Source organism: Doryrhamphus excisus, linkage group LG1 (genome assembly GCF_037039965.1).
Source record: "Doryrhamphus excisus strain RoL-2023G ecotype Guam linkage group LG1, RoL_Dexc_Guam_v1.1, whole genome shotgun sequence".
Classification (NCBI taxonomy): domain Eukaryota; kingdom Metazoa; phylum Chordata; class Actinopteri; order Syngnathiformes; family Syngnathidae; genus Doryrhamphus; species Doryrhamphus excisus.
In genome coordinates this window covers 15,574,723-15,601,392 of record NC_136357.1, presented here as the reverse complement: position 1 = coordinate 15,601,392, position 26,670 = coordinate 15,574,723, and the positions used below count along the sequence as shown (strand labels likewise).

At 40.9% G+C, this 26,670-nt stretch overlaps 3 protein-coding genes across 9 annotated transcripts in view; 1 reads left to right on the top strand and 2 right to left on the bottom strand.

Annotated features, from left to right (window-relative positions):
- The window catches only part of LOC131130787 (unconventional myosin-IXAa-like), a 100,647-nt gene extending 89,376 nt beyond the window's left edge, over window positions 1-11,271 (bottom strand). For all 7 annotated transcript variants that reach the window (XM_058074769.2, XM_058074771.2, XM_058074770.2 and 4 more), the window contains exon 1: window positions 11,029-11,271. The gene's annotated coding sequence lies outside the window, so the exon portion shown is untranslated. The remainder of the gene's footprint in view (window positions 1-11,028) is intronic.
- An 8,278-nt stretch (window positions 11,272-19,549) lies between these two features.
- mblac1 (metallo-beta-lactamase domain containing 1) lies at window positions 19,550-21,189 on the top strand. The gene is made up of 2 exons (XM_058076070.2): window positions 19,550-20,090; window positions 20,413-21,189. The coding sequence occupies exons 1-2, from the start codon at window positions 19,683-19,685 to the stop codon at window positions 20,650-20,652; spliced, it is 648 nt and encodes a 215-aa protein (XP_057932053.2). The 5' UTR covers window positions 19,550-19,682; the 3' UTR covers window positions 20,653-21,189.
- Window positions 20,955-26,442, bottom strand: LOC131131388 (ornithine decarboxylase antizyme 2-like). Its single transcript, XM_078793716.1, is given in 6 exon segments — window positions 20,955-21,903; window positions 22,685-22,770; window positions 23,250-23,422; window positions 25,629-25,709; window positions 25,711-25,777; window positions 26,243-26,442. Coding segments are annotated over 6 exon segments (738 nt in total). The 3' UTR covers window positions 20,955-21,772.
- Between the last annotated feature and the right edge of the window lie 228 nt (window positions 26,443-26,670).

The window sequence follows — 26,670 nt, the reverse complement described above, 5'->3', positions numbered from 1 at the left end:
GATGCTCCGGGCATTTTTGTTTTTGAAATGCTTTTCTCGCAGATGCCATCTGATGGTTATTGCGCTGCAGTCGGCACCAGTAAGGGCCTTTATTTCGGTCGAGGACCGCCCTGTGTCTTGATGGACAGCCAATCGGATCCTCCGGCTCAGTGCAGGTGTCATTTTTGTGGGTCTACCTAAGTTTTTTGTTACATAATTGTCAGGATTTTTCCAAAAAATGTAGAATGCTGCGAGAAGCCTTGCTTATGCAGCTCCACCATCCGACCGCGTCCACAAAGAGAAAGCTTCCCAGCTTCAGCCATAAGGAGGGCATGACCGTGTGAGTGATAAGATAGATAAGATCAACAAGATGTGGCAAAGACTTTGCTGACTGCAAGACTTGCCACTGGTATCCAGTCTGTGTGTCAAAGTGAGCCACAGCTCCATCAATCTGCGACTAACAATGCTAACTCCATATCGTTTACCGCGGCACAATCAGCCCTTAGGTCATCCCGGAGCCCAGACGCCGATCAAAGACGAGTCCGGAAGGACTGCTACATTCATGCTCACACTGAAGGTCATGTGGACGAGGGGGATCATGTGGATGGCTTCTCTGGTCACGTACAGAGTAAGAAACAAAGAGGGGATTCTTCTTTAGCCACCACTACTATTTTCTATATTCCATCGTTACTTGTTACGTTACTAAGCTAACATTGACATTTAATTAGATTTTTTTTATTTTTACAGTAGTTAGCAATTTTTCAGACCTTGCCCTAACATTTTCCCCTGATACGGCGCACCCTGATTCTCGGAATCGAGTCGATATGAGTGTCTATGTGTCTATGTGTTTTTGCTGTGTTGTTCAAATACACTGTATATCGTTATATTGTTACAAAGTCATGAATACGATTTTAGACACAGGAGCATGACAAGACAAAACCATAAGATTTAAAAGTAGTTTTGGCTTTTGTTAACATATTTTGCCCTGCTGATTTATTTTGCTCAAACAATTGTCTGTAATAAAGGCCAATAATGGTATTATTTGTTGTTAGTTGTACATTTCCTTACCATTTGTTAACAAATAAGTTGACAGTAATATGTTGATAAATATGCTATGTTGATACATTATACTAGAGGTCTACACGCAGCGGCTGGCCGGACTCCTCAGCTAACGGGGCGAGGCGGGGCGAAGAAATCTCAAGAACATGGCCACGGCTATGGAAAACTAAACTTTGTTTCTTGAAAGGTCACCTATATTGTCCATAATCCTTCCTTATATCATCTTTTTCACACAATTTATACTATCTTGAGCTGAAAAGAGGTAATTTAATTTTTGCGCTTGTTCGGCCGGCTGACGGCTGGCCGCTCAAATCTCACCACGGCTGTGGACGGCTGTGGCTGTCGTGCCACGGCTGTGGGGCGGGGTGGCCAAAGAAAAGCACAGCGGTGTAGACCACTATATTATACAATATTTGTCCTGTTTTATTCTGACTATAATCAACACATTCAAGCAAAAATCATAAAATAATTCAATGATCCGTATCGGCAATAATGGCCCTGTATTTACTTGGTGTAGTATCAACACCAAAATGTGTGGTATTGTGCATGAAAGCAACAATGAATGTAAAGTAGGATGCAGGGCCGTGTCGAGATCTTGCAAAATTAAAACATGACAAGACTTCAAGTCTCGTGGGGACTAGGGGCAGGACGATAATAAATTAATGATTTCATCACAATACAAATGAATATGATGATGATATTTTGCCAGCCTCAATATATTGCCATGTGCACAGGCTGTTTTCCTTGTTTCTCGCCTCCAAACAGGCAGAAAGAGGATCCTTTGAACAACAGCATGAATGGAGTGAACCTTTTCGTCAGTCACACAGTGTCTTTGTCTCAGTGGGTGGAGGTGGGGCCGGTGGCATACACACAAAGTGCAGAAGAGTGTAACATAGTAGAAATTAAATTAGTAGACTGTAATATATATTGTCGTATACCAGGGGTCTCAAACACGCGACCCGCGGGCCAAATGTGGCCCGCAGGACGCTAGTGTAGGCCCCTGCCTTGATATGAAAGTTTAATGTTAGTGCGGCCCGCGCAATTTTGATATGGATGCTGTATGGTATCATGTACCCAGAAAAAATTATTACGTTTGATTAATGTTCATGTTAAAGGTTAAATAACTGTTAATACTGTTAATTTTAATCTGAAAAAAATAATTTGTCTACCCACCAACTATATATGGTTTCTTAAGGTTTTACTGTTTGTGGATTTAGCATGAGTAGTGCATCTCTAGAGGTTAAGCAGGTGTGGATGAGCCAACGTGTGCATTGTTATTAAACGAAATAGTAAATATAAAAGTAAAAGTAAATATAATTATTATTATTATATTTACTTATTACTGATTGATTGATTTTCTTTATTCTTGATTTGTTTATTTATTTTTCATCTTATTTTGTGTAGAAAAATAAAAATTAAGATATTTGAGAACAGTGGAATGTTTTATCAGAGCTTTTATTGTAGAAAATCGGAACCAAAGCACTGAAAAAGTTTGTTTATTTTTTTGTTTTTAATAAATGCGTTTTTTTTTGTGTGTGTTTTTTTTGGAAAACCTGATGCGACCCAGCCTCGCCCAGACCCAAGCTCCAGTGGCCCCAGGTAAATTGAGTTTGAGACCCCTGTCATATACTGTATGTTTCATGTTTTTTTCATTGGACTTTTCTTATCTCGTGACACCCCTAGTAGGATGTGTATAGGGTAGAAAGCAGCATGGCAGTGTTTGTGAATGAAGCTTCATTAGTTGCACATTATTTACAATGAATGTGATTAGTCAAAGAGTGTCAGTAGACACTGAGATGTTTATCACGGGACTGCAGCTGCCTGAGGCACTACAAAGCTTCTGATTGTCTCTGGACACACTCACTCTAATCAGCATCTGCAACACAATTTTCTCACACCACAAACACACTGGATCTATATATACACAGACTTCTCACTAAATAGACTGAAAAGAGTCGTACTTTTTTTACTTTCCTAACATGATCCAAATACACACTACTACCCAATATTGATCCATGTTAAGTCTGTGTGATAAACTAAGCAAATCAAGTATAATTATAGCGTTAAAACACAATTTGCAAGCAACTAAGTCACACCAATAGGGGGCAGCATATAAGCAGAAATACATACATACAATCCGAATGAATGCTAACTTCCTTAGCGTCATCCAGAGAGGGTAACAATGCACCAGTCAACTTGTCATTTTTTTAATCCGTCCTAACGAATGTAATGAATTCATTATTAATTAGATATATTATTAGCTATTATGCTAATTTGGTTTGTTACATATTTAATATAAGGTTAAGATGTTTTGCACTGATAGCTTAGCATATATAGTCATCCCTTGCTACATAGTTTTTTTGGCATCATAATTATGGTTGTTTGGTGGTAAACTATGGCTTATTATAAGTCAAAAACTATTGAAAGACTAGTCATATGTACAGGGTCAGGCAAAATGATCTGACACATTTGTAGATTAAATAAAAGGCAAATAAAGTAATGAAAGAAAAAAGTGTTTTTATTTTCGAAAAGTCCATATAATGCTATTTTTTCCCATATAATATGGATTTATAAGGCCATTGTTTTTGGTTTCTCTTTCAGTTGCTGCCATGAATTTGACTGGTGAGCATCACGCTTTTATTGTGGAAAGGTTTATCAAAACAAAAGAATCTGGAACTGCAACACAACGAGTGTTCCGTTTGCACTTCAATCTTGGTAGACATGATCCCATAGCAGCTCCAAACGCCATCTTGTTATGGGTTACCTACTTCGAGCTACTGGATCTGCATTGAAACAAAAATCAACCGGCCGACCTTGCACCGTCAGAACCGATTTAATTTTTAAAACCTAATGAAACAGAATGGCATGATATGTACTTTTCGAAAAACACTTTTTTGTTTCTTTACTTTATTTGCCTTTTATTTAACCTACAAATGTGTTTGATCATTTTGCCTGATGCTGTAGTATTCCAGTCACTAGACGTCAATAATGTTAGTCATGATTGAGGCATGACATTACGTTAGATCACCTTCACAATGCAAGTAGTAAGCCATGGTTCTCCTCCCATTCAATGTGGAAGTGGTAAGTTGTTGCTTGTTCTAAACATGTGTTTAGAATGAATCATGAAGGATGCCTGCTGCAACAACTGCATGTAACCATCCGTCGTTTGACGACCCTGAACCCCATGAAGCTCCACTGTTCCACTGAATGAAAAAGCACACCCAAACATGATGGACCCCCCCCCTCCACTGTGCCGGGTAGAAAACATCTCGGGTGGATCTCCTTCTTATGCCAGTAATGTTGGAAGCCATCTGGATCGTCAAGGTAAAAAAAATTTTCATCCACTTTTCAATGTCCCATGTTTGATGCTCACTGGCAAAGTCAACACCAGTAAGGGAAAAATTTGAATTTTGAGCAGCTTTTCTAGCGTGTGGTCTTGAACTTTTGATCAGGTGAAAAAAAAAACAATTTCAAGTTCCAAATGTTTTTGTCAGACTCCCCCTTCTTGCTTTTGCATATTGTAGCTCTACTTAAAACCTCATGAAGGTCCAAATGTGCAAAATGCATATTGTAGCAATTTTTCAACTGGTCTTATGATTTTGATCATGTCTGTATTTGAATAATATGATTCCATGGCGGAGAAACTGCAAAAACTGTGTTAAAAGTTGCACCACTGTCAGAAGCCACAATAACTACTCCAAAATGTCCTGAAGCCAAGTGTACTCCTGTTTTTCCTCCACTTCTGCTCAAAAGGAAAACTCGCTCCATCCAGCTCAGTAGCACAAAAAAACGTATACAACTTTTATTCTGTAAAAAATGACTTATTGCAAATATAAGTGCAATAAAAGTAATGTAAGATGGTTTGAGAGAGGTCGGCTTTTGTTATCAGAAAGTGCGAGAGCAAGCGCTTCAAGGTTTTCTAACGTCAAAGTTGACAATGGAAACCTGATCACCAGACTGCAGGATCTTTGTGGTCTGTGGGGACAATGACAGACGTTATTGAAGATGCCCCCCCCCCCACTCTATAAATAGATTCATATATCAGGGCTGCTATGCTATGCGAGGCATTGACCTCATCCTGGTTTTGTCTTACACCAACAAGCCTCCAGCGTTTGGTCAGGTTGTTCTCAGGTGGGCTCTTCTGGGGTCTTCATCAAAGTTGTAGACAAAGACGAGGACAAGTTGAAACCTTAAATTACAATCCTACATTTTTTTTACTACTTTTTAAACTCTTGCACCAACCATGAAAACAAAATCGTTTTGTCATTTTCGTTAATGTCACAAACAAAATGGCGCCACCTGTGAGTACTTTTAGATAGGAGAAGGACCCACAGCAACACACAATACTCATTGAGAAGATCTGAGGGATCTGTCAAGTCTCTGTTTTTGGATCAGATTCAGGATCCAACACATTTTAGCTGTATGTTACATACATTTTAAAAAGATAAATCGCTGTTTATTATCAACTTCTATAAAGTCGGGTTCGGCAGCTATCCGGAAGTCCTCTTGAGCACTTGGGCGTGTGACAAAACACAACAGAGTGGGCGTGCCTGGACACGGGCTGTGGGTGGGATTGATTAAAAACAGACCGTTTTCGCAGGAAGCACGAAATCCAAAGAACTACAGATGGTTATTGTATGTAGCTGCTCTATAGGAGTCCACAACTCAATACAAAGTGCCAAAAAATGAGCATAATAGGTCCCCTTTAGTAACAGAATGATTCAATCCATATGATTAAATTTGATACAGTATGCTTCTACAGTTAACATTTGTTGATGCAGTCATTAATCTTACATACTAAAATAAAGACACCAAAGTAAGAGTCTCACAGTACTTTCTAAATGTAATGTACTTTTAAAATGTGTAAAAGACATCATATTTAAGGCACTGACAAAAATTAAGTTAAAAGACAAACAACAACAGAATCATATGTCAGAAGTATTTTTTTTTAGATACGGACCAAAATAAGACTTGCTGAGTGAGCATCTGTTTGTTTGATACGACCAATATAGAAATATATCAATAAAAGTCGTCTTAGACTTCATTCCAATAAGAAATTATAAATAGTTAAAGGCCCCTCAAATAATGACAAATGCCTTCAGAAGAGGCACAAATTTGTCCAAGCAAAGATACACAAATAGCACTATTTGCCACATGGTGCAATGAAAATGTTGTGCATTTAGCATAGTATACGCAGTATATACTGTACAGCAGGGGTCTCAAACACGTGGCCCGCGGGCCTAATGTGGCCCGCAGGACACTAGTTTGAGGTCCCCGCCTTGATATGAAAGTTTAATGTTAGTGCGGCCCGTGCAAGTTTGATATGGATGCTGTATGGCAGGGGTGCTCACGCTTTTTCAGCATGCGAGCTACTTTTAAAATGACCGAGTCAAAATGATCTACCCACTACAAAAATGCAAAACATCTATTTATTTTCAAATGTATTGAGGATTATTTGTACGTCCAATGTATGTTGATGTACCTTACATAACCAAATGAGCCAATATTGCAAAACACACATAATTAATTATGAACATTTTTTGTAATTACCTGAGTTTACTTTGATGACTTGCACTGAATTGAATCAGCCAGGGTCCGGACAGTAGCTGCTGATAGCCAGGTTAGCCAGGTTAGCCAGGTTAGCCAGGCAAACGCACTTCGAAAAAGACATTGTGAAAAAAAAAGTCCACCTCCCATTCCGTATGGAAGTGATACTATGTTTTTTTCCTTTTTACTTGGTCCAGCTACTTCACTCATTTTAGTGACCATAAACTTTAGCGAGGGCTTAAAATCTGACGCAATTCGCCGACTAGCTTAGCACTTTGCATCGTTGTTTACGCATGAGCGGTGACCTAAAGGTCAAAATTCAGTTGTCATCTGAATGGTTGTCCTGTATGTCAATCAAGTAACGGGGATGGATGATAGGCTGACATCGTAAGTTCTGCTGCACTTAGAGACGTTGTTTGATTTGATTGGTCACCCAAAGGGCAACATTCAGTTGTCATCTGAATGGCTGCCCTGTATATCAATCAAGTGACGGCATTGATGCTAGGATGATATTTTTTTAATGTCACGCTGCGATCGACCAGCGATCGACCAGTACCACCTCGCGATTGACCGGTAGATCGCGATCGACTTAATAAGCACCCCTGCTGTATGGTATCATGTACCCAGAAAAAATTATTACGTTTGATTAATGTTCATGTTAAAGGTTAAATAACTGTTAATAGTTATCCTCCCTATCTGTGTGGAAGTGGTAAGTTTTTGGCTATTTAAGTTTAAAGGAAATAACTTGAAGGCTACCGTTTAGGTCGCTAGCTCTCAAGTTTGCGAGTTAGCATGTGTCTCAAGACCCTGCAGTTGCGCAATATGTTGTAAATAAAAAGAGTATAAATGTGACTATAGTCGTGTTTTGTCATGTCTACAGGGCTCTAATAATGCTTTGTTCATTTTAATCTGAAAAAAGAAATTTGTCTACCCACCAACTATATGTGGTTTGTTAAGTTTTTATTATTTGCCGTTTTATTATTATTATTATATTTATTTATTACTGATTGATTGATTTTCTTTATTCTTGATTTTCTTGACTAATGACGCAACGGTAACGGTAACACACTGTTACAGACGTGGCAAATGTCGACAATGTGTCATTAAGCCGACGTGAATTATTCAACACCACCGTCATTCCCATTTCCACGTTCTTTAGCGTGCATCAAACACGCTCTGACGTCCCGTCATGTGTCGACAGGAGTTGCTTTCACGGCAAATTAGCAGCTGGAGCCATCAGAGCGATGCTCTTTCATCCTTACATAAGAACACATGTGAAATATTCATGTCTTCTCACACTTGAACTCTCACTTCTATTCTGCTATTCGACTGCAATTTTTGCAGACGTTGCACCCATCTGCCTATCGACCTCAAGCTCAAGAAGCAAGAATCAAGAAGCCAATCAGACTGAACAATGGCATCGCTACTATGAATGATAATACAGTAATATGGAAGTGGAGGTGTTTGACCCACACTATTAACCAATCTACCTTGGTGATCCCATTATCAGTGTCAGCAAGTAACGTGTTGTTGTTTTATTCCATCGAAGTTGAACAGCTGTCGACGTCTAAATGTCCCAGCACAAGCTGTAGTAATTCTCCACTTGATCAAAGTTATTTAAGTTCCATCAGCTCAAAACACGCATGTATGGACTTGTCTGCACCCTTAATGGATTGTGTAGTTCAATAAAAGAGGTCAACCAGGGGAAAGTATCTGCCACGCAGGTTGAACAGCACCTCCATGCCACCATGCAAAGCAATGCGGTTCTGAAAGCAGCCAAAACCCCACCACAATGCAACCCAACCCCTGAAACAGCGACAGAGCCAAAAAAAAAGTAGAGCTCAGATACACTCCTCCGTCACCTGGCAACACCCTGCGATTGCCTACATGGGTGTCCAACGTGAGGTAAAATTGCAAAAATAAAATACAAAGCAAAAGGGTATCACGTAACTAAAAAACACTGCAATATTAATACCAATAACAAATAAAAACACAAATATTTAGCTTTAAATATACTGTATGTATGAAATGCTGCTAATGTCTCACAGACAGTAGGACTTGCTTATGAGAAAACTAGCCAAACCTTTGCATAATCACCTCTTTTTGCCTCTTGCGCAAAAAACATAATAGACGTCTTTGGGATCGAGTGTTCGGGTTAATAAAAACATATTAATACGTCTTTGGCATTGAATGAATTACACTTGAATTATGCTTCTGTGTGAGGCGACAGCATACGCTACACCAGCTCGCTCTTTCCCCCTCAAAACCTTCCTTCGTCCTTTGACGTACGCCTCTAAAAAAAAATCTAGGCCGCTATTGGTCGGCTCTGAGCTAACTTTTCCAACAACTTATTTTCCATTTTGAATGCATAGTTAAAATACAATACCTGGAGCAACACAATTGATTATTTCCCGCTCCAATAACATTCTCTATTTCTCTTTAATTGCCATTGTTCACTTACGTCAATGGAAGCTAACAAGCTAAATAGTCATGGTTGCCCACTGAGAACAAATCAGCTTTTGCAGACGACTTAACTAAATCGATTGCTCAGTAGCAAATAAACGAGGGGTTCTTGATCACCTGACATAGTGTTACTAAAGTACATCCATGTTTATCATTGTCCTTTAGGGTCAAACCCGACTGCTGAGCAAAGCAGCAAAAGGTGTTTAGAAAGTGACGTGTTTTTGCCGCAAAAGGCCACAGGCTGGGACAGGAGGAAGAGGAGGAGGAGGCTCTCACCCCTCACCCCTTCGGGACATCTCATCTCATCTGTGGGCTAAATGACCTGAGTGCTGAGTGGGGTCCGTCTGGACAGGACCACGCCGGGCCTGTTTCAACTTGTCAACATTGGCCAACTACTCAAACGCATGAAAGCTCTACAGCAGGGGTCTCAAACTCAATTTACTTGGAGGCCACTGGAGCTCGGGTCTGGGTGAGACTGGGCCGCATCAGGTTTTCCAAAAAAAAACAAAGAAATTTAAAAAACTTTGCTTTGGTTCCAATTTTCTACAAGAAAAGCTCTGATAAAACATTCCACTGTTCTCAGATATCTTACTTTTTATTTTTCTACACAAAATAAGATGAAAAATAAATAAACAAATCAAGAATAAAGACAATCAATCAATCAGTAATAAATAAATGTAATAATAATAATAAAACTTAAGAAACCACATATAGTTGGTGGGTAGACAAATTATTTTTTTCAGATTAAAATGAACAAAGGATTATTAGAGCCCTGTAGACATGACAAAACACGACTATAGTGACATTTATACTCTTTTTATTTACAACATATTGCGCAACTGCAGGGTCTTGAGACACATGCTAACTCGCAAACTAGAGAGCTAGAAACCTAAACGGTAGCCTTCAAGTTATTCCCTTTAAACTTAAATAGCCAAAAACTTACCACTTCCACACGGATAGGGAGGATAACTTAACAGTTATTTAACCTTTAACATGAACATTAATCAAACGTAATAATTTTTTCTGGGTACATGATACCATACAGCATCCATATCAACACTAACATTAAACTTTCATATCAAGGCGGGGGCCTCAAACTAGTGTCCTGCAGGCCACGTGTTTGAGACCCCTGCTCTACAGAATGACAAGGTTAACAAACAAGTGTTCAAATTTTTAAAAAGTCACAATCTCGCTTCACACTCACATCGCTCACTCGCATCTAATTTCCAAATGACTACATTTTTTTTACTTAATGTGCTGCATCATAAACAAACACTGCCATTTTCCACACTTCCTCCTCTCCTTCCCGTCCCTCAGTGAGCCTCGCCAGCCAGTCGGTAGAGTGAACTCGCCCTGGCGAGCGAGGAACAATCGCATTCATGAATTGACTTTCCCTTTGACTTGACTTGACATTGCTGCGCGTTAGCCCCTGTCGGCCACCGTACAAAAGGGAATACTACAACCATCATGAAGCAGAAAGGCCTAGTGCTCCTCAAGAAAACGACTCACAATAAATACCCGATACATTTTGACCCATGTCCCTCAGTACAGGAAAGCTAACTTACTATTGGAGAGCTAACCCTCACAATGAAACATGTCTTTTTTTCCATGATACTATAACTGTTGACTCACACTGCTCTGAGCCATCATAGAGTGCAGCATCACTAGCATCACTAGCAATGAGCATCAAGCATCCATAAAAAGAACACGACTACACAATGCTCACTAACATCTGCAAAGGCACATTTAGGCGTTATGTAAGAGAACAGAGTGACATTCATACGACAGGGAGGCGGGGGGGTTGGGGTGGGGGGGTTCCTTCTGGAGCCTCAGGGTGCCTGCAAGGCTGCTGGCAGCTATCTAGACCATTCCATGTCATTGGTTCTTACACAGGACCGTGAAGGACAACATCAGGCTGACCTTCATGACAGCGTGTAGCGTGGCGTCGTCACGTCCGAAAAGAACACGAAGTCGTCTTACCTTCTCCAACCGAGCCGCCTCCAGTCCGCGGCTGCCCTCCGACGAGGAAGAGCGGCCAGAGCCAACAAGTCAGTCCGAGACCAGCGTCGCGCGTCCGGACACGAGATCCACAATCAACCGCCCCAACGTCCCGATCATGTGTGTGTAGCGTTCCCTCTCCTGGGGGGGGAGACCGCTTCTGTCTGCAGTCCTGTCGTCACGTCACGTCGTTTCGTATCACGTCACCTCTCGACGCCGCGGAGCAGCTTCCTCTTGCGTGCCCGCGCTGCGCGTCCACGCCAAGCAGGATGGGATGCAGTGGGAAAGAAGTGGGAGGGGCTGAGGGGTACAAATGTACCACAATAACTAATAATAACTGATGCATTCATTACTACTCATACTGGCACATTATCAACAGAACAATTAATAATTCATAATGACAACGAATGCAATAAATACTGTAAAAAACATGAAAGTGACTTGATGACATCTTGTGGGCGGGGCCAACATGGTGGCTTGCCTAAAGCTGTAGCTATATAGATTATCTATAGATATTTTTTATATTTTTAAGACGGATATATGTCTTATTATGTATTATTAGTATCAACGCTTTAACATTTTATTTTGACCATTTTTTCTGTGGGTTTTCCCCCACATTTTTGCCGCAAATGGCTCCCGGGCTGCACTTTCGACACCCCTGGTCTTATAAAACAGGATATGCTTAAAAAAAACAAATACTGCACATAACTGCGACAACTAAATGTTATCAGTAAAATAAACAAAGAGTAACGAAGTGTCCTGTCTGGTCCACCTGTATTATCTTGATCTGCAACTGTTACATATTGTTGCTTTGCTGCTCTCATTTAGATGACATCTCTTGTCAGAATGTATATCTTTGATTGGCACAGGAGACTACACACACACACACATACACACACACACACACAAACCTCACCTGTTTTTCACAGGATCACTTTCCAGCTTGCATGGTGACATATTTACCAGCCAGACATTTTGAAAAGGAAATCCTCCCGTCGGTCTAGAAAGGCTGGGTATCATACAGTGGTGGGGGTGGGGGTGGGGGAGTCAAGGCCATGCCACAGAATACAAGTGACAGTGAGCCGTAGAATCAAGAAGAAAAAAATCATAAAGGGGACATTTTTCTTCATCAGCTGTCAACAAGTTTGTTTAATATTGAAGCAATATTTCATATTTAAGACAGCACAATGACAGACATTTGGTCAATTAATTTTAGTGCAAATAGTTTCAATTAACGTATTAGTTTCCTAAAAAGTTTCTAAATATAACTACAATATGGTCTGCGAGTTCGATTCCACCCAGTGGAGTTTGCGTGTACTCCGGTTTCCGCCCACATTCCATCCCATATGTGCCCTGTGATTGGCTGGCGACCAGTCCAGGGTGTACCCCGCCTCTCGCCCGAAGACAGCTGGGATAGGCTCCAGCGACCCTCGTGAGGATAAGTGGTAGAAAATGAATGAATGGACTCCTATAGTTCTCTTCAAATGTCAGTTACATCCAATTAAGCAGCCTGTGTCTTCATCACTACATTACTGTAGATAAGACAATGCTGTCCCCGTGTGGTCAGAACATGTATTACAATACTACAAACTCGCTCTTGTGTCGAGCGAGGAATGGGAGTGAGACAAAAAAATGGAGTGAGCAGTGGAGTGAAATCAGCTGATCAAAAGTTTAAACCCTGAAATAATTAATAATTAATTCCTCTCGTTTATACATTTACACACGCACTAATATACTTGGGAAACAGTCAGAACGCGAGTACATTAACTTTTATTCACTTACAGCGCCTCCTTGACACATCCAATATGGCGGCAACGTTGACGTATTTACACCAGGAGACAAAACCACTCATTTTTTTAAATATATATATTATTACAATCTTCAATTACAAAACAGTATAAGCAGAATTACAGGAACATGAAAGTGCAATTCTACAGAACAATATCAACATAAATGAAAACATAAATAACAAAGAAGGGAATGTGCGAGGGATATTACTTGAAAATAAGAACAACAAAATAAAAACAATAGAAAACATTTCACTGTTCATGCCTGTTCTTCATATGAATTGTTTTTAAAACGTTCTCCAATATTTGAAAGGTTTTCACTGCTTTTCTGTTTTTGAATATTAGCTTCAGTGATTCATATAATATTTTCAGTTCAGAAGAAAACCGGTGAATTAATTACGTCACCTGGTCAGCTTACTTCCTACTGCGCTCCATTAATCGTCTACGTAATAAAATGTATTATTATTATTGATATTTGGCTTGCATAACATGACTCTGGATTTGTGAAAATTGAATTTTTCTAATAAACAAAGACATTTCACAGCATTCTGCAGATCTTTACGAAGGTTGCATTGTAGAAACAAGACCATTTCCATGTTGATGTCAATGAGTGTATTAAAAGACATAAAAAGTAAAAAAAGAAACTTCGGTCCAAAATGTTTGAGAAATGGGACATTCGTAGAACAAGTGCCTTATTGATTCCTCTTCTATTTTGCAAAATGAGCATTGTGACGAGACCCCCTCCATGAATTTGGCTCGACGTGAGTTGCAAGGGTAAAAATTGTGGATTGTTTTAATGTGAAGTTCTTTCACTTTGTTTGGAATAAAAAAACTGATTGTGTTCATTCCATATCTTTTCAAAGGGGATGTGAGGGAAGGAGTTCCTCCAAAATACAAGAGCTGTAGGAGGGCAACCTCTATCTAAACTAAGTGTGTTCCTTATGCGTTTGTTATCACATTTACTGTCAAGAATGCTCCTTCCACCAATCATCAAACCTGGAGAAACTCCTTCCACCAGCCCACTCCGGAGAGATGATTTAAACAGTTGCAAAAGCTGGGCTGGGATTCCCTTAATCACTCGTTCATAATCAACAGGATCCATGTCGATATTATGTTTTTGAACAAACATGTTATTGTTTTATGATGTTCCATTTCTATCAAAGAAATCAGAGAAAAAAATGATGTTTCTTTCCAGGCATTGTTTGTGGAACATGGACTTGTTTCTGTGCAAAATGTATTGGTTATTCCACATCATCCATTTGTGAGGAGAGAAGTTGTGTTTGAAGGCCAATTTCCATGAATCCAGTGCTTGCTTGTGAAAAAGGGATAACTTAACTTGGAATATTTAAAGTTACAAGTCAGCAGGAACTTGAGGCCACCACATTTTTCAAACAAAAGTTTGGGAAAAACAAATCAAGGACTTTTGTCACACATCAGACATTTTTTGACCCATTTGATTTTGAACATATGGTTGAGAGTTTCAAAGTCAATGGCATTGAATCCTCCTTCAGAATAATTTCTAATCATTGTGTTCCTCTTAATATACTGTTTTATTTCTCCATAAGAATTTAAATAATGTAGTGTTGATGGCGGAGGATGTTTTTCTGTCAACATATAGTGATAAGGCAGGATAAACCATTCTAGAAATCCCATCAGCCTTGGAGAGCATTATCCTTCCTTGTAAGGTGAGGTCCCTCTGAAGCCAACAGTTGAATATAGATTTAGCCTTTTCCACTTTTGGAGAGAAGTTCTCAGTTAGCCGCTCACATGTAGATCCATGGATTGCAACCCCAAGGTACTGAAGAGAGTTTTTAACAGTAATTCCGCAGACCGATTGCTTGTCTGTCTCATGAATGAAAAGAATTTCACATTTCTTTCTATTGATGACCAAACCAGAAGCCTTGGAAAAAGCCTCCAAACCCTCCAAGGCTGATGGGATCTGCTGATCATTTCTTAGAAATATACACGTATCATCTGCTAGTTGACTAATTAATAATGAGTGCTCTCCAATACTGATTCCTTGCACGTGAATACAGTTTACAATGTGTAGGTTCAACATCTCAGCTGCAATTAAAAACAAAAAAGGAGAAATTGGGCAACCTTGTCTTATACCTCGATCAAGTACAAATCTTTGGGAGGAACCTTCAGATAAAGCAACGCTACTATTAATACCTTTATACGTATATAGTCTGTACCATTTTTTTAAAGCCACCTCCAAAAGCCAGGTGGCCCAGAGCTGTATATACGTATGAACTCATGTTCCAGAGAGTCAAAGGCCTTTTAAAAATCTAAAAACAGAATGAGTGCTCCATCATCAACAAGATGTGAATAATCTATCATATCCAGCACATATCCAGTGCAGGGGGATTACTATATTAGTAATCCAATTGTCATTTATACATACAGTGAAGAAAATAAGTATTTGAACACCCTGCTATTTTGCTATTTCTCCCACTTAGAAATCATGGAGGGGTCTGAAATTTTCATCGTAGGTGCATGTCCACTGTGAGAGAGATAAACTAAAAAGAAAAATCCAGAAATCACAATGCATGATTTTTTAACAATTTATTTGTGTGATACAGCTGCTAATAAGTATTTGAACACCTGAGAAAATGAATGTTAATATTTGGTACAGTAGCCTTTGTTTGCTATTACAGAGGTCAAACGTTTCCTGTAGTTTTTCACCAGGTTTGCACACACTGCAGGAGGGATCTTGGCCCACTCCTCCACACAGATCTTCTCTAGATCAGTCAGGTTTCTGGGCTGTCGCTGAGAAACACGGAGTTTGAGCTCCCTCCAAAGATTTTCGATTGGGTTCAGGTCTGGAGACTGGCTGGGCCATGCTAGAACCTTGATATGCTTCTTACGGAGCCACTCCTTGGTTTTCCTGGCTGTGTGCTTCGGGTCGTTGTCGTGTTGGAAGACCCAGCCACGACCCATCTTCAATGCTCTGACAGAGGGAAGGAGGTTGTTCCCCAAAATCTCACAATACACGGCCCCAGTCATCCTCTCTTTAATGCAGTGCACTCGTCCTGTCCCATGTGCAGAAAAACACCCCCAAAGCATGATGCTACCACCCCCATGCTTCACAGTAGGGATGGTGTTCTTCGGATTGTACTCTTCATTCTTCTTCCTCCAAACACGCTTATTGGAATTATGACCAAAAAGTTCTATTTTGGTCTCATCTGACCATAAAACTTTCTCCCATGACTCCTCTGTATCATCCAAATGGTCATATGCAAACTTAAGACGGGCCTTGACATGTGCTGGTTTAAGCAGGGGAACCTTTCGTGCCATGCATGATTTCACATCATGACGTCTTAGTGTATTACCTACAGTAACCTTGGAAACGGTGGTCCCAGCTCTTTTCAGGTCATTGACCAAGTCCTGTCGTGTAGTTCTGGGCTGATTCCTCACCTTTCTTAGAATCATTGAGACCCCACGAGGTGATATCTTGCATGGGGCTCCACTCCGATTGAGATTGACCGTCATGTTTAGCTTCTTCCATTTTCTAATGATAGCTCCAACAGTGGACCTTTTTTCACCAAGCTGCTTGGTAATTGCTCCGTAGCCCTTTCCAGCCTTGTGGAGGTGTACAATTTTGTCTCTGGTGTCTTTGGACAGCTCTTTGGTCTTCGCCATGTTACAAGTTAAAGTCTTACTGATTGTATGGGGTGGACAGGTGTCTTTATGCAGCTAACGACCTCAAACAGGTGCATCTGATTCAGGATGATACATGGAGTGCAGGTGGACTTCTAATGGGCAGACTAACAGGTCTTTCAGGGTCAGAATTCTAGATGATACACAGGTGTTCAAATACTTATTTGCAGCTGTATCACACAAATAAATTGTTAAAAAATCATGCATTGTGATTTCTGGATTTTTCTTTTTAGTTTATCTCTCTCACAGTGGACATGCACCTACGATGAAAATTTCAGACCCCTCCATGATTTCTAAGTGGGAGAAATAGCAAAATAGCAGGGTGTTCAAATACTTATTTTCTTCACTGTATTTATAAACAAAATGCAATACAGGTTGTTATGTTACTTTCCAAAGGTGTCCGATAAGACCAGAAAAAGTTTCTGATTTGTCAGTAGTTGAATGACTACATTCAATGCTACATTAATTATAATGTATTTATAAGCTAGGGTGAACAGGTAGTGTCAAATTGTATTTGTAGGAATCCAAATGGATTTGTAGCAGGTTGCCACAAATAGATGAATGTATGAGAAACATGAAATCTCATGTTTTGATGGCTTTCATAGGGTTTTCCACCGCAGGAACCATTTCAGTAACTTCTCCAATTCCTACTGCATTTCCACCAAAATCACACAGACAAAACCTTTCTCCGGCATTTTGGGAAAGTTCTGTGAATTGACGAGGATCCGTTCCCAGAAGCCCAGGAACATTTGTGGGGCAATACTCAAGGTCCAATCATTTTGTTGTTGTTTTTTTTACTTACTTGCACTTTTTTCAAATATAAATGTGATCTAATTTTGTACTGTGTGACAAAGTGAATGAGTTAGAACTCATCACTTGTCCCTTGTGTTGTTGTATTCAGGATGTCATTGTTTGTGGAGTTATGTCATTGGTAATAGTGCTGTGTTCATGCAGGCTAAATTGGGATTCAAACAGCTGTACAGAGTTGGTCTTACCTGGGGATACTTACCAGGGGAGTCACCTGCAGGAATGTTTGTCTCTGGGTTTGATAGGTTTGGTGATGTCATTAGTGACATCATCAGACCATACCATGTACTGGGGATGGGGGGGTTGTAAGGTTGGATGGGTATTTAATCTTGGGTTCGGGTAGGGAAATATGTGTATGGGTTAATGTTTTATGGAGTTTTATGCAGTTTCAGTGATGTGAGCGAATACCTTTTTTTCTTCTTGTTGTTTTGGGAAGTCAAGTCATTTTTTTTCCCAATTTATTTTTTTGTATTTTTAGTGTTTTCCATAAGTTTCTCTGCCAAGCTAAATAAATGTGCCTAGACTGGGCGAACTGCAAGTCTGCCCCCTGAATTATTTTGGCCTTCGGACACCACATTACAACATACTGTATGTTTATTTACATGGTATAATTTTGAATACATACCACTCCTCATACTTCATCAACTTTTATCTTTGAGGTGCAATGGAAACACCAACCACACGGATGTATCGATCCAACACCAATACGACCCTGTTACTGAGAACCTTAACACCTCTTGACAACAGCAGCAGATTTGAGACCGAACTATGCTGTCGAGATTCATTAACTTAGCAACGCAGTGTACATATAGTTCTTAACGCACAGCCCAAGGTGCCATTCAAGAATGTGCCACTAGAGGGAGCCGCTGCACAATAGTTGTCTGTCTGAACAGTTTTAGTGTGACTGCTGTGATTCAGGATGTTTCCATTTGTTGTCGTCGTTTCCACAATGTGTTTCTGCTGTAATATTTTGAAGAACAACTGCTCCTATATCAGAATACACAGGGCACCAAAATGTCGGACTTTTTGTACTTTAAAGCAGCATTAAAAGATTAGATTAGAGCTATGTGTGGCAGCTCCAGAGTGAAGCAGCTGGTGTTGATGCATCCTGCACAGATTGTGTAACACGGTTACAACATCACATTTTGCTGTTTTATTTCAGCTCATTTAGATAGATATACGAGATTGATTTTTGTTAAGGAAATTTATGACGACAGTAAATCATAATTACATTTTCTATACAATTGATAATTTCTTATTGCTGATTCATGAAAAAATAATTTAACAACTTTTATTCACTTGGGTCACTGAGTTATGCTGGAGCCTATCCCATCTGCCTAAGAACATAAATAACGCACAGTAGCCATCAAAAGTTTAGAGACACTTAAACACTCCATGTTATTGACAAAGTGTGTGGGCCATTCCAAAGTGTCCATCCACGTGTCTCTGTTCGTGCATTTATCTTCATAAACGGAGATGGTGACTAATGGAAAAAACTACTTAGTTTTGAGCTGCTAACGTTTGCACATTTTGGCCTCTTTATGTAAAAAGTCTTCATGGGATTAAGGGCAGAGGAGGACGGCGACCCCTCGGGATTAGTGTAGCACCAACCGAAGACCTGATGGCTGGAAAACACAGAAAAAGATTGAGGCTCAGGACATTACATTAGGTATCCCCAATCTAACGGTAGTACCATATAATATACATTCTGCATTATCTTGTCCCATTCAATCAGATTGTCCAAATGTACTTAATGGCCGGTTAGCATACAATAAAAAGTAGCTGTTAATATGACTATATTTTAAATAGCTTTCTCCCAATTCAGAGCCCCTCGTCTGTCGCCTGTAAAAATCAAAAGACAAAAAATAATAACTTTGCCTCTATACAATAATTTTCGTTCTTTTTTCTCTTCTTTGTCGGTCCGGGTCGGCTTCCCCATACCACGTCAGCGTAAACACGAGGTCACATGACATAACCCGGAAGTGTGGGCAACGCTAAGGCTCCAGCCATAGGCCCACAACACTAGGTGCTGTTCCTTCGGAGGCTGTAGACTCTGAATTTGGAAACGACTAAGATGTCCAAATGGCTTCAAGCGGTCCATACCACGTCAGCGTAAACACGAGGTCACATGACATGTCGCCTGTAAAAATTAAAAGACAAAAAATAATAACTTTGCCTCTATACTATAATTTACGTTCTTTTTTTTCTCTTCTTTGTCGGTCCGGGTCGGCTTCCCCATATCACGTCAGTGTAAACACGAGGTCACGTGACATAACCCGGAAGTGTGGGCAACGCTAAGGCTCCAGCCATAGGCCCACAACGCTCGTTGCTGGTCCTTCGGAGGCTGTAAACTCTGAATTTGGAAACGGCTAAGATGTCCAAATGGCTTCAAGTGGTCCATTCCAACTAAGTCCTCTATCTGAACTGAACTTTCCAGGTTGTCCATACTCCGTGTCTGTCCTCAAAGTAGGTTACTGTCACCCCCAACAAGACGGGACATTTAAGGCAGACGGAAGCATCACATTAATAACGGGACACAACGATAACAATATACTGGTGGACACAGGGGGACCATGGGACAGAGACTTCCTCATCAAGGCGCTTAAAGAACGGGGTTTGGAGCCAGGAGACATCCGCTTGGTCGTGGGGACTCATGGACACTCAGACCACGTGGGCAACTTGAGTCTTTTCCCGTCGTCGCCTATGATAGTTGGACATGACATGAGCCAAGGGGACATTTATACACCCAACAGGTTGGCGCAAGGCGACGCGCACATCGTGGACGAGCACGTAAGAGCCATTTTCTTCTACTACTGTGTAAATAATTGTAGTTTGCGTTCATACAAACTAAGTCTACTTTTACCAAGTGCTTTTCTAGTATGACTTATTAACTGTATTTACAAAAGGCAGCGTTTATTTTAGTATTGGCATTGCTAATTTGTTAGACTATAATCTAAATCATAATCATCACTGACTTGTCATTAATTCAACTAATCATGTTTTACCTCCAAATCTTACGACTTTATTTGCGTATTCTGCATCGTTTCTTGCGATTTTACAACTTAAGTTAGCGTATTTAGGTAATGTCCTAATGTTGCTTGTGTCGTTTCAGGTATGTGTAGTTCCCACTCCTGGCCACACGGGGCAGGACGTGAGTGTGCAGGTGACAGGGACGTCAGTGGGTACCGTGCTTGTTGCGGGGGACCTATTTGACAGCTGCTGTGACGAGGACAGTTGGCGGGAGTTGAGTGTCAACACCGAAATGCAGGAAGTGAGCCGCCAGAGGGCGCTGCGAACAGCTGATGTCATCATACCAGGACATGGCGTCCCATTTAAAGTCCTTAGGAATTAATAGTTTTTTGTTATTTATTGACACCCTGTTTACATAGGAAGTTATTTGAGGAAATATGGTATGTAAACTTTGTAAAATTGCATATTACAACTATGTGACTATTTTTTTCCTGCAATATTAAAACTTGAGTTACAAGTTTTAAAATCTTTTTCCTGTGTTAGGACTTTTGTCTCCCTAAATTACCAATTTTAGAGTCGCTCATTGTTATGACTTCTTCCACATGTACAAAAAATACATTCAAAAAATTGTCATACTCTTTATTTTTTTGTGCTCAGCTAGTAGTCTTTACTGTAGACAACAACTTCAGTTTTTCCATGTTTTTATTTTTATTTCTGTGATAATTATTTTCCCCTGCCCAGAGGGAGGCACATGTCCACAGTGTACAAGCGTGGATTGTCCTCAACCGGTGGCTAACACAATAAATACCTCACCTGTCACAAAAAAGACAAATATACTGTACACTAAACAATATTATAAGCTTCTACTGTGTAGTGAAGGCTCAATCACACCTGGAAGACATGTCGAAACTAAGAACACCCCCCCCACACCCCCCCAAGCAAACATGGAGCTAAAAATAGCAGTAGACATTTTGGATGAAGATGGGGCTCCAACACCACCGACAAGCAGGGGTACAATGGGTTCTTTGGCGTTGTGATCAAAGTGTTCAATTACACATCAGCAGGACACCTCCTGCATGTTTCATCTAGTTGCATATATGGTCATACCCTGATGTGGTCCTTCTGGACACACAAACACATACACCACACATTCCTCCATAAGACTGAAGAGTAACAACTCTCCTGGTTAGGCACAAGAAGCCTCGTTACAGTGCAGGAATGACAAAAGTTTGTCATTTTGTTGTCGTTTTGTGATTCAGAGGCTTTGGTTTAGTGGACTGGACCGAGCTGATCCATGACTTCTGAGAGACATGTGCTGGAATGGACAACATAAAGTTTATCTTTTAAAATGGACATGGTAACATTTTATTGATAAAGGGAAGACATGGTCGCCTTGCAAAGGTCGTCAAGATATTGTCCAAGTTATTGTCCCACAGTCTCATCCGGGGGGAGTAGGGGCACTACCCAAAGCAAGAAGAGGTCGGCAGGGCGAGGTTTCGGGGTCACTCCTCGTCTGAGCTGCTGTTGTCCAGAGAGTAAACCATGAAGGCCAAGTCGGGCCGGGCTGGTACCGAGGGGTCGCCCGGTTTCACCATCTCAAAGCCCATGTAGTGGAACGTCTTGATGATGGACTCTGGAGGTGGAGGTAAACAAACAGTAAGTGCTGGGTGTGTGATTCCAACAAGCTAGTGGGGCAAAACTGATGCTGCCCCACAACAAGCGGTGAGCAACAGAATCCATCCATCCACATCATCTGGGATTGACGCGGCCATTTGGGTTTGGGAACAACATTTCTGTTGGACGACTCTTGTGTCTTGGTGCGCTATCTAGCTAGTTGGTTGGTACTGTTGTGTTACTGTTAGTAGCAATAGCAGCAACTTATTTTTAAACTTAAAGACTGCTAGAAGCTTTAATGTTTGTAATGTTTTAACAAGTGGTGAACGTTTTACATTTCCATGCTAGCTACGGTTAAAAAAATGAATGCACTACATCCCTTTCGTTCATCATTAAAATGTTTTAACGATAATATTAACCGTGGTGTTCAATTCCACCCTTGGCCATCTCTGTGTGGAGTTTGCATGTTCTCCCTGTGCATGCGTGGGTTTTTTCCGGGTACTCCGGTTTCCTCCCACATTCCAAAAACATGCTAGGCTAATTGGCCACTCCAAATTGTCCATAGGTATGAATGTGAGTGTGAATGGTTGTTTGTCTATATGTGCCCTGTGATTGGCTGGCGACCAGTCCAGGGTGTACCCCGCCTCTCGCCCGAAGAGAGTTGGGATAGGCTCCAGCACCCCCGCGACCATCGTGAGGATAAGCGGTAGAAAGTGAGTGAATGAATGAATTAACCGTGGTTAACTTGCATGACAGCTACAGAGGAGGTTGAGAAAGAAAGCGCACACTGGCGCACTTACGTCGATCCTCTCGGCCTTTGAGGAACCACAGGAAGACTAAGTTGACCTTCAGCTGCTCCTCTGCAAACTCCAGCAGGGCAGTGAGCCTACAAGAGGACCGGGGGTGTCAGTGGGCGGGCATGTGCTCATAACACTTTTGTTATAGATCTTATAGACTTACTGTACATACATACAAGACTGGAGGCCACTTTCCAAGATATGCTAAGCTGTAAAAATGCATTTCAACATTCCTTTGTGTGCTATCTTGTTCAACCCGTTCTCTTTTCAATGTGGTCCTAATCCCCCTCCACTTGTTTCATGTTTAATTTTAGAATATTCCCGAGGGGACAATTAAACCTGACCAGCAGTAAGAACAAAGGTTCTTCATTCATTCATCAATTAGAGCTAAGATGAAAATAATAATTGACCGATTAATCGGTTATCAAAATGACTGTTTCAGCCCTACTTGCTTTCAGAAAAAAAAAGTAATTCCCGTCTTACAAATAATCATCAGCCTTTCTTTTCCCAGCCTGGTTATTGTCGCGTCATCATGCAGCAATATTGGAGTTGAGAAGCCAACATTTACCCCTCTTTGCTTCCCTCCACCAGCGGTCCAGCAGGAATCTCCAGCAAAAGGCTGTCCTCAGACAAAGCGCTGTTCCAGAAGGCCGAGCGGCGCTCGCTCAGCTGGTAGTGGAAGTGGAGGAGTGTGGGGTTCCCGTTCACCTCCGTGGTCTGTGTCACGGTCAACTTCTCATCCTGATGGAAACAGACTTAGTCAGGTGAGTCACCTCAGCGCTTTGAGTCTACTGACTGGGCAGTGACAGCGAGACAGGCTGCCATTGGGAGACTGGCCCCGGGTTATAAGATACCCTCTCGGTACCGGCCATTTTTGATGATTTTGACACAATGAATATTGTGTTCTTATATATTATATAGACATGAAATATACCAAAAGAAAGAATGGACTCATCTAAAAAAAAGTTTCTAACTTTTCTCATTCTATAGGAATCAGTAGCAGAACACAGGTTTCACCAAAATATTAGTTCGCAACAAAAACTGGAAGAAAAAAAGGATTTTTGTGAAAAGATACATTTCTAGTGCAAGTGAAAAATGTGTACAAAGCGACTTCCTGCTCAGTGCAAAGTAAGCTTGGAGTCTTTTGTATGATGATGAATGTTGGGTTACGAACAAACAAAGCAACTCATTTCCTGTTATTTTGACAAATCGTTTCAAACGTTCTCGCGTGACTAAAGGGGCTTACAGCTCAACAAATTGCCGATGTTTGTCCTCCTTCAACCTGACGGCGTTTTCTTCAAGTGACTTTCCTATTTTACATCTGATGAAGCTGCAAAGCTTCACAAGGAGAACAATGACTTGCTTATCTGTCTGATCCCACTAACGCTAATCCCCGGGGACAGTCACATGTCCGCAGTATCACTCCATCGCTCCACAAGCGTTAGTTTAGACACAATCCCCTGCTGTATTATAACATTATTATTAGAGGTGGAACAATTCTTTCACTACATAGATGACTTATACATACGCTTACGTGTGTGCCAGGGCAGGAAGGAGAAGAGCGGCTGACTGTCACAAATTTACACTTGCATTTCTTATGTATTTTTCTTTTGCATTGATAACATCATTATCAAAACGTATCATAAACTCACCACACCAAGGTAGTATCCTATTCAGTGTCTCTGTTAAGCACGTCATCAAGATGGCGTACCTATCCCGGTGGTGTGCGATACTGCTAGATTTGGTATCGATCCTACAATCGATCGTACCAAGTAAAACAGGGCCAGTATCGCCGATATCCACACAGATACTCATAAGAATTAAGTTTGACGTATCATCAACCTAAATCTGATTGAATTATGAACTTTTTTTGTGATTTGCCGTTTGGATTATTAATCAGTTAAAATTGAGGAAAGAGTTGAAAAGTAAATGTTAAATATTTTCAGCACAATAAAAGGTTTTATTCCGTTGAGAACATTGTACTTCCTTCTTGAACAAAGCCTCTAAAATGATCACTCCTCAACAAATATTCTAAAGCAGGGGTCTCAAACTCAATTTACTTGGGGGCCACTGGAGCTCGGGTCTGGGTGAGACTGGGCCGCATCAGGTTTTCCAAAAAAAAAAAAAAAATTAAAAAACTTCGCTTTGGTTCCGATTTTCTACAAGAAAAGCTCTAATAAAATATTCCACTGTTCTCAAATATCTTACTTTTTATTTTTCTACACAAAATAAGATGAAAAGTAAATAAACAAATCAAGAATAGAGAAAATCAATCAATCAGTAATAAATAAATGAATATAATAATAAAACGGCAAATAATAAAAACTTAAGAAACCACATATAGTTGGTGGGTAGACAAATTATTTTTTTCAGATTAAAATTAACAAAGCATTATTAGAGCGCTGTAGACATGACAAAACACAACTATAGTCACATTTATACTCTTTTTATTTACAACATATTGCGCAACTGCAGGGTCTTGAGACACATGCTAACTCGCAAACTAGAGAGCTAGCGACCTAAACGGTAGCCTTCAAGTTATTTCCTTTAAACTTAAATAGCCAAAAACTTACCACTTCCACACGGATAGGGAGGATAACTATTAACAGTTATTTAACCTTTAACATGAACATTAATCAAACGTAATAATTTTTTCTGGGTACATGATACCATACAGCATCCATATCAAACTTGCACAGGCCGCACTAACATTAAACTTTCATATCAAGGCGGGGGCCTCAAACTAGTGTCCTGTGGGCCACATTTGGCCTGCGGGCCGCGTGTTTGAGACCCCTGTTCTAAATGAACCCTTGAATCGTACCGCCAAGCACGACTCGTGAACTGAATTGTCATTACATCGAATCGTTACACCTAATCATTCGATAAAGCTGAGCAGCAAACATGACTCAGGGTGAACTGAATCATATTTAAAAAATTGACAAGTCACCTTGTGTAGCAGCACGCCGAGAGAGTGATCCCTGACCGTCCCTCGCCCACCCGGGATCTTCAGCTGTGGGTGAGGGGCATCAGGAGCACCACAGAGGCCCTGGAGGCTGAGGGATGGAGCTGGGCAACCGTGACCCCGCCAGCCATGAACTGCAGAGACAAGGACAGACCAGAAGGAGACATGGTTGAGTCTCAACTAAATAAATAGCATTGTTACAAGGCTGAAACTGGAAACATTGCTTCTGAATCTGAACAAATCAGAGATAGACCGGTGTCATGTCATGGGCAAACATGCCATTTATCATCTTTGATCTTTCAGCATGTCAATCCAGACTGACTCGTCAGTCAACTCATGACTTGCATTCTTCATGTAAAGTTAAAAATAAACCTTCTGTTCATTTTCTACACAAAGCAAAACCAATCCCAATTTGTACTGAAGCCGAAACTCTGGTCTGGTCAGGCCAGTTAGGCTTGGTTTGACATAAATTCTTGCACATTTCTGTACATCAAGTTGAGAAGCATCAAACATCACATCTGTGGTTGGTGGCTATCTTGAGGAAGCTTCTGACATGTCAGACATGAAGCATCCCAAGCAAGCACATGATGGGCTAACACCTCTGCAAATAGCCCGCCAGGCTTTTGGGAGCACACGTCTTGAATTGCAGTCGCGTTAGCGACACAGGATGGCGGCGGCGTGTGGCGCAGTCTTGCACGCTGTCATTGAGTCTGAGTTGGCCTGGCGGGTGAACAAGCCGCTGAAATATAAGCCATCCAACAGCTGGTTGACAGACTTGTTTGCTCTGGAATATTGGCATGTCTGGATCATCAGCACCGCATGAACATTTGCTTGTCCCGGATGACCTGGCGGGTCACCCCTGACGACGTGCGCTGCTGAGATACAAGCCAGGAGTGCCAGCGGTGGAAAACAAAGGAGCGTCAACGTGTTTCCTCTGCCATGCAAAAGAGAGAGGCAACTATGCCCTGTTTTCACTACTTTTGGAAGCTGGCGTGTCCAACGTGCAGCTTGGGGGCCAAAAAGTATT